The 19,342-nt window shown below is 34.6% G+C and overlaps 2 protein-coding genes across 7 annotated transcripts in view; one reads left to right on the top strand and one right to left on the bottom strand.

The window, feature by feature from the left end:
- Positions 1-838: 838 nt before the first annotated feature.
- On the top strand, positions 839-11,985 carry LOC149803518 (histone-arginine methyltransferase METTL23-like). 6 transcript variants are annotated; one of them, XM_089953270.1, is made up of 6 exons: positions 1,201-1,506; positions 4,383-4,502; positions 6,626-6,730; positions 7,389-7,626; positions 8,934-9,018; positions 10,104-11,985. In XM_089953270.1, the coding sequence occupies exons 3-6, from the start codon at positions 6,647-6,649 to the stop codon at positions 10,276-10,278; spliced, it is 582 nt and encodes a 193-aa protein (XP_089809396.1). In that variant the 5' UTR covers positions 1,201-1,506; positions 4,383-4,502; positions 6,626-6,646; the 3' UTR covers positions 10,279-11,985. The 6 variants fall into 6 exon arrangements, with proteins under 6 accessions (XP_089809392.1, XP_089809394.1, XP_089809396.1 ...); XM_089953269.1 differs by having other exon boundaries at positions 1,201-1,621; XM_089953266.1 differs by lacking the exons at positions 1,201-1,506; positions 4,383-4,502 and adding an exon at positions 839-1,098.
- A 4,245-nt stretch (positions 11,986-16,230) lies between these two features.
- The window catches only part of LOC149803517 (40-kDa huntingtin-associated protein-like), a 42,871-nt gene continuing 39,759 nt past the window's right edge, over positions 16,231-19,342 (bottom strand). Inside the window, exon 12 of the mRNA XM_089953265.1 lies at positions 16,231-17,694. Within this exon, the coding sequence (XP_089809391.1) occupies positions 17,557-17,694 (138 nt within the window). The 3' untranslated portion in view covers positions 16,231-17,556. The remainder of the gene's footprint in view (positions 17,695-19,342) is intronic.

Raw genomic sequence — 19,342 nt, 5'->3', positions numbered from 1 at the left:
TTGTAACTCTGTTTATGAGGGAAGTGAATCATTCAAATGTCGTGTTCGATTTAATTTTGGTTATGTAATTGATTAAATTGTTGTATTTCACATAAGGGTGGGTGGGTGGTGTTATTCCTTTCTATATCTCTGCTCAGATCTCCGCTATTCCGTCCATTAATTGCATATATTATTTTATTGTTTAAATAACCCGTTTAATAACACCGTGGTCAATCACCTCCATGGTAATGATAACCAAAAACTTCAACACCTCCTGACATTATATATATATATATATATATATATATATATATATATATATATATATATATATATATATATATATATATATTAGATAGATAGATAGATAGATAGACGAGCGCACACGCGCTCTATTACAATATGCACGTAGGCAACTACAAACATAAATTGACAAAGAAGAACAAAAAACATGTAATTATATTGTCATATTATTTATGTGCTGCAAAATATTCCCCCGAAAATTCTTGGATTAACTTGGCCAAGCGCTAGATTGGCAGTTTCAAGATGTTTTTCTGATATATATATATATATATATATATATATATATATATATATATATATATATATATATATATATATAAAACATAACTTTTATAATTTTAATGAATTTACACTTATGATTTTGTCACTTTTAAAGCTTTATGTACAACACACAGCTTGTTTACTCTTGAGATGTTGTGGCCATTTTATGGTCCGCATTAGGCCGATAAATCAGACCCTCACCCATGGAAATGTTGATTTTTGGGTATCGTCCATCTGTATCAACACAGATTGGAGGGGGTGGGGGTATCTTACTAAATGCTTGTTATGTAGCTCCTTAGGAAAGTAAGAGATATATTTTTTTTTTAAATTATGGGCTTTATCTAAGCAAACGCTAAACGAAATAATTTAATTATATTTGTCTAATTTAAATCGTTTCTAATCCTAAAATCTCCGTTGAATGATTGTAACGGTGAATGGTGCCAATGAAGGAGAACAGGTTCTTGCCGCTTATATCAATGACGTAATAATATAATGAGGAAATTCATCTTTCTAGACCGAACAACACACGAGAAATTGTCAGTGAATGTACCAGAGGTGAATGAAAGGGAATTTCATATCAGCTATTGACTGCTGATATATTTATTCGTGTACAACACACAAAGGCATTTTCTCTACAGTTACAACTACTGTGTATGGCTATTTGTACACTATATAACAACGCTGGGACATGGGACATAACAGTCACAGGGGCTCGTTCAAAAGAAAATTAGGAGTACCCGTCAATGAATTGAGGGCTGGGGGTTCAAACTTGTAACAATATAACATTGTTACAAGTTGGACCCACCACCCTACCCCCGCCCTAAATTTTAGACGGATACTCCTTATTTTCATTGTAACGAGCCCCAGTGATAACGCTAGGGATTGCTAATGGAGGGTGCAGAAGGAGGGGCATTCGTCCGGTTTTATACCATTTTAGCATATTTGTAGTGAACTCCAACTTCTGTAAATTTAAATTGAATTTCCCATATTTAGAAAGCATTCTTTATGAATTTGATGGCAGGGTTCATTAACTTGTCTCCAAAGTATTGATCTAGGAACCAGCACTGAAATGAAATGTGTGAGTTAGAAAATAAAGCCTAAATGGACCCTACAAGTTAGATAAGACTTTTTTTTATACTGAGTTTCACTTGTGTCTAGGAAATTTTGAATGAGACAATTTGTTGACATTTTACTGAGCATTGTTTTACAAGTGTAAAATAAAAACAATGATATAACATTTTGAATTTAGTATGAATCAGACTTAATCACTTTTATGGTTACATGAGGGAAAAAACTCTAGAGCATTTCTTTCAACCGTTTAAACACTTGATGGCTATATGAACTGATGCATGATGACAGCAGTTCTCACATATCGTACTATAACTAAATTATATGGTAGGCTCTGTTCAGCATCAGGAATCATATCCATATCTGTAGCTCAGTGAATTTTCATGTATCTCAAAATATAGCAACAATTACCAATTCATATCATGCCTGAATATTTCAACACTATTAGTAATGACATACAGAGCAAGAGCACTCATTTGATATGGTCATGTATACATGTAATATGATGGTCCTGGAGTTATGGGCAAGTCCATTTTTTTAATGCTAGACTGAGCAGTTTTGGAAGTCATCTCGTGTCACAGGTAAACAACATCTACTCATCAGATGATGATCATAACCAGACAATAAATAAAAATTTGAAATAGTGTTTAAAAATATGCAGAAAATGCTTGTTTACCAATGTGACAGCTCAGTCTTGTATCAAATATGGATCTTCATTAACTCCAGGACCAACATTGCAGATTGAATGTACACATTTGTGCATGAAATGAATTTGGTAAGTTTAGCTACATTTTGAGATACTTTTCCTATTAAAATCATGAATAAAGACCATATTCAGTAATTAAGAAATCATAGAGCAACGTTGCTGAAATGTGAAATTAAAACTTTAAAAAAATCTAAGTAATTAAAATATTAAAGAAAGCATTATGGGAGTAAAATTCAAATCAAAGAAACCCAGTTATTAACTTTACACTCTAGCATACTAACAGGTGGGGGCTGACAGGGCACCATAGGTCTTCGAGCAACACTGAAAGCCCAGGTGCCAAAGGCCTTTGGGCCATCACCATTGCCCTGGGTGCCATTTACCCTTAGTATGCTACCAGTCCTTACAGTTGAATTGCTGCTGACTGCTAAACAGATATGAACAAATACATGGAAATGTAATGGACAAATGGTTCATGTTACTACTTAGGTGGATGTAATGCAGTCCATAATGACCTTGTGCCTAAAAATATCCCACATGGGTAGGGTCTTAAACCTTATGCACAAACTCTGTAAAATGGCCACTAGGTTTCAGTATGTCAAGTTAACTTAAGATGATGTTCCCAGAGCAAAATTACAATACAGCCTAATAGAAAAGAAAGTCTGATATTCAGCTGAAAAGGGGGTTGCAATGTCATCTCCCCACAAGTGGAAATCAGAGTAAAGTTATATTCCTTATTTCGGATAATTTCTGCTACAATCCTGTAATACATACAGTGTTACTATATATACATACAGTGTTACTATATTGGAGCGCCACAGTGTTACTATATTGGAGCACAATGCACTTATAGTATAACAGATAGGCATTCACCTCAGATGTGGGAGGTCGCAGGTTTGAACCTGGACAGAGTCATACCAAAGACTTATAAAAATGGTACCAACAGCTGCCTCGCTAGGCACTCAGCGTTAAGAAGAATTAGTGTTGAGACTGGTCAGCCTGGTGTCAGGATAATGTGACTGGGTGGGACATGATGCTACATGTTTGCAGCATGATGCCCCAGTACTAGACATCACTATAAACTACCACACTGCAGACATCTTCGTGATATGACTGAAAAATTGTTAATTTAAAAGCTTCATTAAAAATCCTAATCACACACACACACAGAAAGGCATTAGGTACAGGTATAGCTAATTAATGGTACATAAACTATGAACTTGGAGATGAAATCAGGCTATAAAATATGTTCTAAAGATGGACAAGTATACCAACATTGATCTTAATATTTTTTCTCTGATATCTTTGTGAATTAAAAAAATACACAGTATTCAGCATGAACTAATATTAAATTATATCTGGAGCAGAAGTTATAAAATACTCACAAAAGCAACATCACCTTCTACCTGTCTCAACATTCAGTTTATGGCTAGAACATCTAATTATAGGAATGTAAAAAATTTAATACTCTGCAGAGATATTTTTTGCAACATTTTATAATGACTTGTATTCTTTATAGTACATCGATTTTGTCAACTGATTTACCTTTTCATGCCAATTTTGATACAGCAAACTTTTTAATGTATGAAGAAGTTAATGCGTTAAATGTTCAATTAAATTGTGCATATATTTGATAAAAGCTCAAATAATATTCAGGAATTCCTCCACTATAGTTGAATCAGTTTAGCTGCAACAATGTCCTTAAGATTTTTCTATATTTTTGTTTGAAATAAATATTAATGGTATTGCCATTAAGAATCTAATTCATTTCTGTGAGTCAGTCATATTCTTGAAAGGAATACACAATGAAATGGATGAATAAACAAATGATGGTGAATATAAGTTGCCAAGAAATAGAGTGGATGTAAGAATAAAATGAATGAAAGAATAAACAAAACAAACCATTGAAGGAACATGGTGCATGCCAGGTCTCGTGGGTAAATAACAAAATTCATCAAATTTAGTTATTAGCAACAAGGTGAATTCATAACTTGCCCTGTTTGCAATTGTTTGTGAATGAAAACATTTTGAAGAATGACAACTGATAGCCAGATACCAAATATTCCAGGTACTACATATTTCATTATGATATGTTAATGAAGTTCCAACTGATTGGCTGAGAGTAAGGTCAAAGGCACAGCAGGGGTGAATTTGCCCGTAAGCTAGAATCCTAGCTGAACTGACCAAGGTAAACTTAGCTGTAATAGTGTTCTGATGGAAAGCAATTCAGATATTCTATAGTTCTTATTTTAAATTAGGATTTCATCTTTTGCTAATATAAGTACAAAACAAAACATCAACTTTCTCAGCCATTTTGATGTACTTATTGTATTCAGTTGTATAATAAACAGCAGTGCTAAAGACCTTTTTTTCAGACACAGGCCTGAGCAAGTAATTTTTAAAATGCCTGGATTCAAAATCCATATGCCAGAGACATAATTTGTTTCTGTTATGTATTAAATGGTAACTTACTTATACTTATAATCCTGTTCATGAAATAAAACCCATGTTCACATTTTTCTGTAGACGGGTTCACAGTTAACTGGATTTCCAACAATTTTTCAATTTCGGCATGCTCAGGTGTTAAATTCTCGTTTATTCATTTAGGAAAAGTGAGTGGTTGTTATAGATGAACAGTGAAATACAGAGAATAGATATAGTACTGTTCCTCATTCAGAGGTAATGTGCTTTCTTGGTAAACAAAATTTGTAGATATCAGTAAAATTAAGCAGGTTATCATCATAAGGTGGAGGGATATATAAATGGAGCTTTTGCAAAGTGCTGAATATTAATAATTTATCAGTGTCTTTAAGCAACTTCTAAATGAAAATTCTGCATCTCAAGATTTCTTAGAATAAGAATGGGCCTGTCAATTAAAAACTTTTGGTGAAAATCCCATGTTGATATGAATTTGTGACAAAAATTTTCAGTATGTACATTGTGGCAACCATATTTTTGAGATCAGATTGGCAGCATTTAAAACCCCCCATGATGAAACAACTTTGCCTTATGGAGGAGAACCAACAGCAAAATTTTCAAGATTGCAGCCATGGTATATATATACTGGATGTCACATCAGTACCATTTTCATTTTGTACAAACAAGACATCATAAGAAGCTTTTAAAGATGGCTGCAGTGGAGGCCATATTGTATTTCTGACAAGCACCATTTTCATTTGGGACCAACTAGACATTCGAATGAATACATATGTAAAGTTTCGTGGAAATTTTCCAAGTAGTTTAAAAGTACAGGTAAATCCGTTATAACACAATGCTTGTAGTCCAAAGAATAGCATTGGGATATAAGAGAAATCACATTGAAAAATTTCTCGAAAAACTTCCCTATAGAAAATGTCAACTGAAATTTCAATATCAGTTTTAACTAACCTCTTGATCATATATCAGTTGTTTTGTTCACCGGGTTTCATTAAATATTAAATATACTTCAGTTTTGAATTGTGTACATGCCAGTATGGCGGAAATAATGAACAGTGAAGTTAAGGCAACATTAAACACAGTGCTGAGATTAAAAATCTGATAGGGATACAAATAATCAGCTTTTCCCAGAGCATGTATTTATGATGTTAAAAAGAATGGTCACGTTAAATTTAAAAAATGGAGCCATCCTGCCATTATGTTATAAGCGGAATCATGTTATAATGAATCATGTTAAAACGGGTTTTGCCTGTATTGATAACAAACTTATATGACAGTTGGATGGCAGACAATGGACAATAGAACCCATAAGTTTTTCCAGTCTGTGACCAGTGAAGCTACAAATGTTGTTCAATATCCAAGTAAATTACACTAATGCATTTGCATGTTGTTTTCCAGTAAAAAGATACCTTTATTTTTTATTTTAATTGATGAAATGTAGGAGTGTGGTTTGCAAAATATGTGCTATGAATCAGCTTTTCCAACCTTCGTAACAAATCCTCCATAGGATCTTAAGAGCCCAAATTTGCGTTACAGTATAGAATTGGTTATATTTGGTGGGCCAAGTAGCAAGTTTGCGACCCCTATATATATTAGTCTCAGATTATACTACATCTTGTGAATATCAATTATGAGGCTGCGTAGTAAATGTGTTCGATGTATGAGGATTCATCTTCTGTTGCACTAAGTGTATCTTTGTGAAACTGGAATAGATATCGAAGCTTCTTCTGAACTTTTCCACTCCATCTGAGATAATTGGACAGTCATGTTGGGGTGGAACTTGCTTGTCTAAACTGGGATGGTAAACATCAGAGGAAATTTTCACTGCCATCTGACATAATTAAAATGTGTTAAATGTCTATGTTGATATTGCAGGTACTAGATGGCAGCTATGGAATGCATGTTTGGCCTTGTGCACCTGTTTTGGCTCAATACATCTGGTACAATAGGAATGTTCTCAAAGGAAAATACGTGCTGGAGGTAAAGTGCCATCATTGTTAGTAATTTCACAGAGTTAGCATTTAGGAAGTTCTTTCTGGTATTACATTTTAGAAAGTGATTATGCAAATCCTATTTTTATCATATTATTTCAATGTAGCCCACCACGGACCTTTTGAATTACACAAATGACTATACACATAATTTAATCATATTTATTAAATGTAGCCCAACACCGACCTTTTGAGTTACACCAATGACTATGCACATAAATTTATCATATTTATAAATGTAAACCACTACCTCAATAATGAACTTGCCATGTTTGGATTCTACAGAGAGATTAACACACCAAAAGTCTTACATGTATACTGATGTTACCTTTTCAGAAATTCTCTTTATAGTAGGGTATCATCACTCAGACTTTCTTTCTTTTCTATATTTAAATTATGACTGAACCATCTATCTATCTTGTTATGCTGTTATAAATATACTGATTTCACATACCCTTCCATAGTGGTGACCTCCTTGGGTGATGCACCTCCGACATCAAGATTTTGATTTTCCTACTTTTTACATATGCTTATATTTTACCAGTACCACTCATTAACTTCCACTTCTCTCACAAAGCCAACTTCATGTTATATTTTGATGATTCAACACTGAACCGTATACCAATTAACAGCATTCCATCATTCAGATAGGAGCTGGAACTGCCCTTCCGGGGGTCATGGCAGGGCTATGTGGAGCTAACATTATCCTCAGTGACAGTGCCAGCCTACCAAAGTGCCTTGAGAACTGTCAGCAGACTTGTAAAGCAAATGGTCTTCAGAATATTCCCATTTTAGGCATCACTTGGGGCTGCTTTGGTCCACACCTTCTGAGGCTGGGAAAAGTGGACATCGTCCTTGGATCCGACTGCTTTTATGATACTAAAGGTTTTCCAAATGGATTTTTCTTGTCTTTTATAAAGAATAATTGAATTTAGTTTTTGTACCTCGCCTTTTTGAGTTTGGTTTAACTTTTATGAGAGTCGTGATAGCTGAGTAGGCAGAGCATCAAATTTATAATCCAGAGGACCTGGATTAAATACCCATCTAGGCCTTAGTGTGTCCATGGGGCAAAAGCACTTACTTTCCCAGCATGTTACAGCCAATAATATGCTAAAAGTGTTATTAAAACCAACAATAACAAAAACTAAAAAGTATCTTTTACTGTCATTGATTTCATGTTCACTTTCTTGCACTGTATATTAATAAAACATTTCATCTGAATTTATTCGATAGTATTTTAACGAGTACTGTATATTTATTTTCATTTCTCCAAGTTTAATAGCAAATTAGTTATTCAATATGATGATTTTTTTTCTTCTTCTTCATAAAACCATGCTTACCAGTGCTTTAAATCAAATTTTGTACAATCACTGCTTTATTCACATTCAGACCTTTAATTTACGCTGTATATTTTGAGAAAAGAATAGGGTCATTGGGTTTCTTGACTCATAAATTGCATATAACTAAATTTATAAATTTGATTACACTTTTTAACTGTGAGCCATCAACAGACTTTAGTTTGACATTAATTACATTGGTTACCCTGTATATCATAGACTATACTCTGTATCAAATATCAGTGTGTTAAGAATTCATTATCAGTGTATTAAGGTTTATTATCAGTGTATTAAGAATTCATTATCAGTGTATTAAGAATTCATTATCAGTGTATTAAGAATTCATTATCAGTGTATTAAGGTTTATTATCAATGTATTAAGAATTCATTATCAGTGTGTTAAGAATTCATTATCAGCGTATTAAGAATTCATTATCAGTGTATTAAGAATTCATTATCAGTGTATTAAGGTTTATTATCAATGTATTAAGAATTCATTATCAGTGTGTTAAGAATTCATTATCAGTGTATTAAGAATTCATTATCAGTGTATTAAGATTCATTATCAATGTTTTAAGAATTCATTATCAGTGTATTAAGAATTCATTATCAGTGTATTAAGGTTTATTATCAATGTATTAAGAATTCATTATCAGTGTGTTAAAAATTCATTATCAGTGTATTAAGAATTCATTATCAGTGTATTAAGATTCATTATCAATTTTTTAAGAATTCATTATCAGTGTATTAAGAATTCATTGTCAGTGTATTAAGATTCATTATCAGTGTATTAAGAATTTATTATTAGCTCAGTTCAACAATATTTGTTAAGATTTTGTATTCATTTTTATGCAGATTTTGAGGATGTAATCATGACCGTTTCATTTATTCTTGAGAGAAACAAGGATGCAGAATTTTGGTCAACCTATCAGGAAAGAAGGTATTATGCTGTAAATGGTTTGATTAACAGTTATAATTTTGTGCCAGACTTCTCCACCTCAAAGCATTTTATGAAGAAAGATAACAATAGATAAGTGATCAAACCCAAGTCAAATTTAAACGTTGAATTTGTTTTGATGGGAACAGTTGTCAAAATATATGATTTTTAATGTTGGGTATGTTTTTACTGTAGTCTTACTCATATAGCCCTGCCTGTAATCTATAATCAGACTGTTAGCTTTTTTATGCTGAATTGTAGATTTTCAAAATGTGCTGTAATATTTTGTGCATTTTCCTTAATCTTTTACAGAATTTAGACACTTGTCATGTTCTTCCAGTTGAATTTCATATATAGTATTGTCTGTATAATAAACTCACAACCATTACACATATTTGGCTACCATTCAGTGTCAACTTGCTTAAAAATATATCATTTTGACTTCTGTAATTACTTCCTGTTTTGAAGTTGTGTTCCTTTGACACTTCCAATTTTTCTTGTCAAATTTTGATTAAGTATGGATTCCTTCTTACTTCTTCATATTTTTGGGTGACCAAGCATTCGAAGGCACTCGCTTTTACAGATCTCTCACCTCTGTCCATGTGAGTTCGAGTCAGAACTGGACCAAGTGGATATGTGGGAAAGTTTGTCAGTAACTTACAGTGGGTCAGTGATTCTTCCCCAGCGTGTTCTTTCTCTACTAAACATACTGGCTGCCATGAATATCCTATCTTGTGCTAAAAAATGACATTAAAGCCAAAAAATAAAACAAAAAATAATCAAATTTGTTTTGTTAACATTTAAATTATTTCAGTGTTATAGACAAATGTGCCATCATCCCAACCTGCTCTCAGTAAGTTTACAATTATAGCATATTGTTACAACATTAGCTTAGGTTCATTCCAGGATTTTATATTTGCATATACAAAAGATTAGAGTTGGAGGTCAGTAATTTTCTGTTGGTTTTCTATTTTCCTTGACCTGTAAGACTATCCTACATCCAACATCTGAGTTGCCAGAAGACCTTAACAGAAGTTGTGAAAAATCAACTTACTTTGCACTAACTGATAATGACTGTCTCGTTTCAGCTCTGAACGATCCATAGAGCACCTACTTTTGAAATGGGGTCTGCATTGTAGGCAAATCCCACTGTCAAGCTTTGATGCCAACATCCCCAATCTGGCAGAATCAGACCTTCCAGGGAACCACACCATACACATGCTGATCATCTCCAAAAGGAGAGAAAATAATAAGATGAAGTGAGTGTTCACCTCCACAGGAATGAGAATGTGCCAGAACACACTGTCCAGAACTATTCCCAAAATAATGAAGTGTGTTCCAAATTGCAAAAGATACAGACTGGACTTCAATTTCATATTTTTTTGCAAAAAGTTATTTTGATTTAAATTTTTAATGTGTCTCTAGCACCACAATGGCAGATGTGCAAGAAGTAACTGTTATAAGTATTTTCTTTAGTTACTTTAACACAGAAACTGGGTCTCTGAATGCAGAATTTCTGATTGACCTGAGAAGTTTTCATGCTTGCCTGCATCATCTAGGCATGAAAGATGGAAGGAGAAATCCATACGGTGGATTGTATTCTCCAGGCTCCCAGCTTTCCTCCAACTCAACATGAAAAACCACCTCAAATCAATACCTGGCCTGGAAATCAATGAACATGGAGCACGAGTTTGAGATTGACTTTCACTATCAGCAAATAAGGAATGATGTTTCAAAAGTAATTAAATTTGTGATTGACTGAAATAAAATCTCAAGATCAAAGTGAAGCTCAGGAGTTTTGTGATTCCCAGGCTCGACATGTCAAGAGTAAACAGGATGCAATTGATTTGAAGTAAATAATGTTTCAAACAAAAGGCCACTAACATGTTGTTTAATACTCTCTCTTATCAATAATATAAATGAACAATCATTTATAAATACTTTAATAAAGTGTTCAGCAATGACATCTTATCAAGCCAAGAAAGGAGAAAGAATTGAGAACAAGGCTAGAAATATGAGTTAATTTTCTCAAGGAACTCATAAGAGCACAATACACATCCGTGGTTCCTGTGCCTTCCTGATTTTTAAGGACGTCATGGATTCTAACTGGAATTTGAATTCAGTGAAATTATCCTAGAAATATCCTCTGTGAAAATTACTTGTCATAAAATGTCCTGAAATTTGATATTAAAGGGCTAGATTATTAATTTTTGTTTGAGAAAATACATTATTTTTCCACTACAACTTTGCAGTGAATGATTTTGCAATGATCATCATATCATGTCAGTAGCCATGGTTGAGTCTGGTAACTAAGAAACTTTTGCACACATGCCGCATCATTTGTATGCATGTGCTGTCATTACCTTTTTCTGCACTGGAAGTTTCTTATTTGCATAGATTGATTCAGACCATCTACAGTGGCAAGACATGATATTCTTTTGTCCCAAATGCACAGGATCCGTTTGAGAAATTACATGAGCAGTTTGATATGGATACGAGTAAACTGGTTCATTTATCTATGGATAAAATATTAACTGGGATCTTTTCAAACTGCTGTCAGAGGACCTTCCATTGAGGTGTCTTTAACTTTTAAGTTATTGGACATAGGGAGCTGTGGATTACACACTGTTCATACTGCATTCAAATCTGGACATAATGCTTCTGGTTGGGACTTGGGACATTGGTTTTCATCATTAACTTGGATTTTTAAAGACACAACTGCTTGACATGAAGACTTCACAGATGTTACGGGATGTTCAAATTTTCCTCTTGAACACTGTTTCCATCAGTGGGCTGAAAACATAGTTGTAGCTTAGCATGCATTAAGAAAAGTTACATTTAACTGCAGTATTGTGTTGTTAATCAAAGCATCAGACTCTAAAGATGACTCCTGAAATTTGTTAGTTTCTCCTTAAAAACTCCTGGAAAATAAAAATAATTTTGGTGCAGGAACCCTGCACATCTCGTTCACTTAAATTATTGGTTTATGTGATTTGTTTATGTCTCCTGTAAGTGCCAGACTATTTCATTGGAAATCAGTTGAGCCCAGTATTTTCACATATCCCCAAGGAGTCTAGATAAAAGGGACTGTAATGTAAATTTGGGTAAGTGAAGAAATAATGCCACAATCTGTTTAAAAAGCCAGCAAGTGTTCACAGGACTTAGCATTTCACCTGCATCCATGCAATGAAGAACTGCCCTGCATCTAAACTGCAAGACTTTAACGCTGACACTAAAAGATATGTGATACATATGCTTATGCAGGGGAGATAATAAGAGCATCCTATTTCATGTTCGTTTAACATTAAGGCAGCAAAATACGCAAGTTTTTTATATCCTCAAGGACAACATGTTTTAGTTAGAATTTTTATAAAGCTATGCACAGCAGAACTTAGTTTATTGCATGGAATATCAATGACTCTTAGTCAAGTTATCTTATGAAAACAAATTTGCTAAATGAGAACTGAGTTTAAGATGGTGTTCCATCAACTTCATTCATAATATATAATAAAATATGGACCAAGTCTGTTCAGTTAAAAGAGGTGATGTTGTTTTGGGTTGAATGCCATTTTTCAGCGCATCATAGGCTACACATAGAGGCCAGTATAACTGATGGAGGAAAAATCTAGGAAAACCCAAATAGGAACCACCAATCCATGGGAAGCTACTGGCAAGCATTCTCACATGCCCACACTGGCTGACCACAAGGCTAGAACCCATACAGACAGAGGTGAGACAGCAGTGATTGGTAAAGATGAGCACTTTAGATCACCAGGCCACCTGAGGCCCCTTAAAAAGAGGTGATATTAAATTTGATATCTTCATGTCAAAAGTTGTGGAGTAAGAAAAACATTTGTTATCAATGTTAGCGCATGGAATTGACCTTTGAAGTAGGAGTATGACTTAGCTGAGTGAGACACTATTTAATCCTGATGTATATACCTCAGTCAGGTTTCATGAAAATATATTTTGTAGTTCAAACATTTTGGTCAAGATGAGGAAACAGGGCACAGTATTATTTTCCTTTGCTGTCACCTTTGATTTTGGGGACATGAATGTAGTACATGATACTTCTCCTGCCATGATGTTTATGTGGGTGAAGTAACATGAATTCTAAGTTAAAGCCTGGACCAGGATACAAGTCACTCGCTTGTCATTATCTAGACCTTGACGTATGGGGCAACATAGCATCTAAAAGCAAATAAAAATGTGAAAATAGTTAAAAACATTAAGAGCTCAGACAAGGAAACAGGCCACAAAGATATATTTCCCATGCTTCATCTTTCAAAACTATGAGCTAGAGAAAATTAATAAAACTTTTAAATTTAGATTTTATTCATCAACAAAATAAGTCTAGATTAACATGTGACCTTCAAAGAGATTCCCATTTCGTTTGATCCCACCTTTTATGTAGCTAAAAGGACAATATATTTTAACAATGAGCTTAATCTTAACATGAGGAATAGTGAGTAATTAGCACACATAAATACACCCCCCCCCACTTCTCTCTCATCCTACCAGTAGTAGTACCCCATGAAAGAGACAAGTCTGTTGTTAATACCCCCCACTTATCTCTATCCCACCAGTAGTAGTACCCCATGAAGGAGACAATTCTGTTGTTAATACCCTCCCCCACATATTTCTCATTCCACATGTAGTGGTACCCCATGAAGGAGACAAGTCTGTTGTTAATACCCCCCCCCCACTTCTCTCTCATCCCACAGTAGTAGTACCCCATGGAGGCAAGTCTGTTGTTAATAACCCCCCCATTTCTCTCTCAAATCAACAATTTATAGTTCCCCATGAAGGAAACAAGTCTGTTGTTAATACCCCCCCAACTTCTCTCTCATCCAACCAGTAGTAATACCCCATGAAGGAAACTAAGTCTGTTGTTAATACACACCCCCCACTTCTCTCTCATCCCACCAGTAGTAGTACCCCATGAAGGAGACAAGTCTGTTGTTAATACCCTCCCACTTCTCTCTCATCCCACCAGTAGTAGTACCCCATGAAGGAGACAAGTCTGTTGTTAATACACCCCACTTCTTTCTCATCCTACCAGTAGTAGTACCCCATGAAGGAATCAAGTCTGTTGTTAATACACACGCCCCACAATTCTTTCTCATCCCACCAGTAGTAGTACCCCATGGTGGCAAGTCTGTTGTTATTACCTCCCACGTCTCTCTCATCCCACCAGTAGTAGTACCCCATGAAGGAGACAAGTCTGTTGTTAATAACCCCCCCATCATCCCACCAGTAGTAGTACCCTATGAAGGAAACAAGTCTGTTGTTAATACACCCCCCCACTTCTCTCTCGTCCAACAGTAGTAGTACCCCATGAAGGAGACAAGTCTGTTGTTAAAACAAGGACATAGGTCTTATGAAAGTAGTGCATGATTAGTGATTTGTCAAAATGTTTGTCTCTTGATGAAGACCATAATACTGCCCAATTTTCATGTCAATAATATCAACCTGTAAGAGGAATTGAAGGCCTCATACACTACATGCAGCTACAATAAGTGGCAATAACTTTACAAAAATCACAGATCTATTGTTTTATCTTTAGATGATGACTGAAATAATTAGACAAATTTACAGCAATCCATTAAAAAAAATGTGAGTTGTTTTTCATAAGATTAACTTGTCCTGCAAGACAAAAAGGGAAGAACTAAAAAAAAAATTCTGAAGGGCCAATAATAACAATAAACCAATAATCTAAATGAATGAGATGAGCAGGGTTCCTGCACAAAAATGATTTAAACTTTACAGGAGTTCTTGCATTCCTTCTTCAATGCTGGAAATAAAAAGCAATTAAGCACCCTGAATTCACATAGTTGACCCATCCGCTTTAAAAAAGTTATTGACCATTATTTTGTAGCTATTGGTACTACAGTTATGCACAATAGTTTTCTACCAAACAATTAACTGATCTTCATTTCTGAGATAAATTATATATTCTGGAATGGTCATAAGGAATCGGCAACACATGTAAATAACCCAGAGATCTCACTAGGATTTTAAAACAAGGAGTACAGGACTCCTAGTTTGGTAAAAATAGGAGTCCCACCATCAAAAATTGCAGTCCCTTCTTTCCTACAGAATCAACCCAGACGTGAGTGCATCTATTTTTAGATGGAGAGGTTTATGTAATGTAATCACTCATTTTAATATAGCTTCATTACAACAGTCACTTTAAAAGGATAGTAAATTTATGGTTTATTTATTTGTCTACATCCTTGTAGTAATTTTAGGCAATAGTTAAATAGTATCTGATTTGCTGTTTTTTCCCCATATTTTCGCAAATACGTGTCAAGTCGGAAAACAGCTAAGACCTTAAAGCGCATCTCGCAAAATCCACAACATAGCATTGTCCTCTAAGTTTCTGACCTACATAATTTGCAGTTTAAAGTTAAATCTTTAATAAAATAATACCTTGGCTTTGCTTTCAATGATTTGTATATTTTTCTGAAAATATATGCCCGATGATGTACAAAAACAGACAATCTAATAAACTGGTACATCCCAGACTTAGCGAAGTACACCATTATTTCCCGTTAGGCCTACTGGTTCACTTACAGTTTCAAACTAATTTTATGACGAAATAGTGTACAAGAGGCAGTTAATATATATCCAGATCACCGATTCTGATCTTAAAAAACATCTTTGTATGTTTTATCATCAAAGGATATCATGCAGGAAATTGATAGTTGCTACCATACTTGAAAAAGGATTAATGGTCAATCATCTATCAAAACATAATGTTTGTGAATGGGCAAAAGTTTGTTTGTCAACGTAATTGATATCAAAACTAGGCCTAGCTACTGATGTCTTCATGAATACATTTCACTACAACACTAGAACTAACCGGGCTAAGGCGAGGGGCATTTAAAAAAAAGTATGGTCAGTCAATGTACCTCTTAAATAGCTCTTGTTCGTCCATCAGAGTGATATTGAATTTTGTCAATCCAAGTAAGGATTTATTCCAAACACTAAGCTAGGCATCACACACTTTCTTACACTTAGCTACTGTCCTATCCGAACTATCAATTCTAGCAGCTTTAGCACTCTTCTGAATCTTGTTAAAATCTTCATAAGTTTTGCCATTTAACCCCAAAATACTTATCCAAATTTACAAATGGCATTTTGTCTAAGTCTCAATATGTCTTGATTCTCGTGCACTACTTATTTCGATACATTCGGAAATGAACACAATAATGAAAGCTAAAGTTGTTTATTTGATGTACTTTTATAGATGACCACAAGTACATCTCTGGGTCTTTCTGACTCTGAATTCAATCACTGTAAATATCAGTACATTTTCCCACCTGGCCGCCAGTCAAAGCCTTTGAACTGGCCACCCAGCTATTGCATCATCTTCTTTTTTATATACTCTTATAATGGCAACATGTATGTACATCAAGGGGTCTTTCAATCACTGAATTCAGTCATTGTAAATATCAGCACAGCTAATTGATCAACACATTTTCCCACAAAGCAGGTAGCTGAAGCAGGATTGGCAAGTCTTTGAATTTTGCCACACACCTATTACATGCATACAGAGGACTCCCGCCTCAGTGATTTTCTGTGCCCCAGATCAAAAATTGGCATCCAAATACGCGTAATTAAGTGTTTCCGAGATCTCTGTAACCTACAGATGATGTTTTAAACATTTCCAAATAACCTGGTTTTCCTATGCTATGAATGAATCATCCATATGTTCTGCCAGAGATCACACCAGGAGATGGTTTTCCATTATGTCCCTGCCATCTCCATGATGAATAACTTTTGCAATCTAGGATGACATGCAGCTGAGGAATATCTTTGAACTTTGTTGCTGCAAATCACTATGACACACTGATATACAGTAAATGAAGGGCCAGTACTTGCCAATGTGCTTTACAGCTCATACAATTATGACTGAGTGTTGCATAAAGAAAGCAGAGGTTCTTATACTTCCTTCTGAAAAAAAAAACTGACCAATATTACACTGTCAGCATGAAAATCTAGCAGTGACAGAATCCAGTAGTAGTGAAATGAAACAATGGAATGTGCAATAAGGTAAAAATTAAACAAGAACTGCGCTCAAAGCACTAGTACTTCATCAACAGTTAATTTTAAAATTAAAATTAAAAAAATTCATTTAAACACAGGCTTTTATTGTAGCACAACTGTATCAGTTATGAAATCAATACTAAGCAAACGTGGGATGTAATTCAACATAGCAGAACTTAATCATTGTCACTGAATAGTTATCTGTCAAAACAGGTTGAGCTTCACCAATCTATGTATATTTCACAGCACCTGTGGCAAACTGCAGGTAGGCAAATCCACATGTTGGTCAGAATGTCCATTATATACAACTCTAATAATCAAATACACAACATCATTGACTGAACTTAAGTTAAAAAGCCCACTTTCTAAATAATAATGGAGTGGCCCAAACTCCACTGGGATGAGATGTTGTAAATGTTCCTCACATTAGGTTTTCCATGTAATACATAATAATGCAGATGTCCAATAGTCCATAACAAAATTCACATTTCAAATACCCTCTCCAGAGGGATGGGTTAGTTCCTGGATGACTTCATGTAACATTTCATTCTGTTCTTCATTCAACAAGGGCCACAACTCTACTTGAATAGCTCGAAGAGCCTCCAGATCATACGACTGGCATGCCATCTTTGACAGAATAGAAAGATATTAAAGTTAAATGTTTTCAAAATATCTGGATCTGTAATCATTAAACTTTTTCAACATCTGATATACTGAAGACTATGTAATTGAAATTAGGGTAGGACATTTTTTCTGTTAAACTCTCAAGTGTTGAAACTATTTCTGATATTCTTAAGCAATAAAAAGCTTTTCAAATTAGCTGCTTTTGTGCACATATTGGATGTCAGCATGGCAACATTTTCATTTAGAACAAAACAGGCATCATTAGAAGTCTTTTGGTGAAAACCCCATGTCACAATGATTAATTATTCTGAGGAAGTAGACACAACAAGATGGGAGATATATTGGATGCACAACTGGCTCTATTTTCATTTAGGACCAAATACTGGATGCACGACTGGCTCCATTTGCATTCAGAATTAAACAGGTATCATAATAAGTCTTTTGGTGAAGACCTAATGTCCATACAGCCTTAATTTGGGAGAGTAAGAGATAACAATATTTTCAAGACATGACTTTTTCCATTCAAGTTGAGTATCAAGAACAAGATTTTCAAGATGGCTGCTCTGGTGGCCATACAGGAAATTAGAGTGGCTGCATTTTCATATAAAACCAACTAGACATCATAAAAAGTCTTTTAGGTGAAAACCTCAGGTTGATATTACTATCCAATCAGGAAGAGTAGCAGTAACAATATTTTCAAGACAGCCACAATGTGGCAGCCATATTAGACTGCAGATCAAAACCATTTTCAATTTGTGAAAATCCAAGTAAATATGACTTTCTGTTAGAAGAGTAGTGATAACAAAATTTTTAAGATGACTGCCATGGTGACTACATTTGATGTCCAATCCATGTAGGAGGAGTAACAATAAAATCATTTCATCATTACCACTAGGGTGACCATATTGGATGTAAGATAGGTACCATTTTCATTTAAGACAAACTAGATATTATAGAAAGTCTTTTAGTGAAAACCATGATATGACCATTTATGTAGGAGATGTAACAAGATTTTCAAGATGGCCAAAGTAGAGACCATATTCGACATCTGACAGCACCATTTTCATTTAGGGCCAACGGAACATAATACATTTTTTAGTGCATGCCTCACGTTGATATGACCATCCATTCAGGAAAAGTTATGATAACAGGATTTTTAAAATGACTGCTTTGGTAGCTATATTGGACCCCATATCCACACCATTTTCATTTAGGACCAACTAGACACTAGTAAGTTTTTTTTAGTGAAAACAACATGTTGATAAGACCATCCATTTAGGAGGAGTAGCAATAACAAGATTTTCAAGCTGGTTGCTGTAGTGACCATACTGAATGTCCAAACAGCACTCATTTCATATGGGTCCAACTAAACCATGAGATGAATGTGTGTGTCACATTTCATAGCAAGACTCCAAGTAGTTGAGGAGTAGCGATAATAAACTTAAGCTAACAGACCACAGAGAACAGACACATAAGCTCTGGTCTATTAACATTAGAGCTAAAAATTACTATAAGAATCCATATTATGACTATAATTTTGTACTGTTTATATAAAAATAAGTTGATAATCCATTTGACAAAAGATTTGGATATCTGGATTTAAAAATTGGATTTTGTGAATATGGGCCATGGACTCGAAAAGATGAGCTTG

The sequence above is a fragment of the Sinohyriopsis cumingii genome, chromosome 3 (genome assembly GCF_028554795.1).
Source record: "Sinohyriopsis cumingii isolate HCF-2022 chromosome 3, ASM2855479v2, whole genome shotgun sequence".
Lineage (NCBI taxonomy): Eukaryota > Metazoa > Mollusca > Bivalvia > Unionida > Unionidae > Sinohyriopsis > Sinohyriopsis cumingii.
The sequence above is the reverse complement of the archived record's forward strand: the minus strand, read 5'-3'. Positions and strand labels throughout refer to the sequence as shown.

What these genes read in the sequence shown, in the direction of transcription:
- LOC149803518 (XM_089953266.1), top strand. Translation starts at nt 1,036, where the DNA reads ATGAGGAAATTCATCTTTCTAGACCGAACAACACACGAGAAATTGTCA. An exon ending in TGTCAGTGAATGTACCAGAG is followed by an intron (nt 1,099 to 6,625) that starts GTGAATGAAAGG and finishes TTGATATTGCAG; the next exon opens with GTACTAGATGGCAGCTATGG. An exon ending in TCAACCTATCAGGAAAGAAG is followed by an intron (nt 9,019 to 10,103) that starts GTATTATGCTGT and finishes GTCTCGTTTCAG; the next exon opens with CTCTGAACGATCCATAGAGC.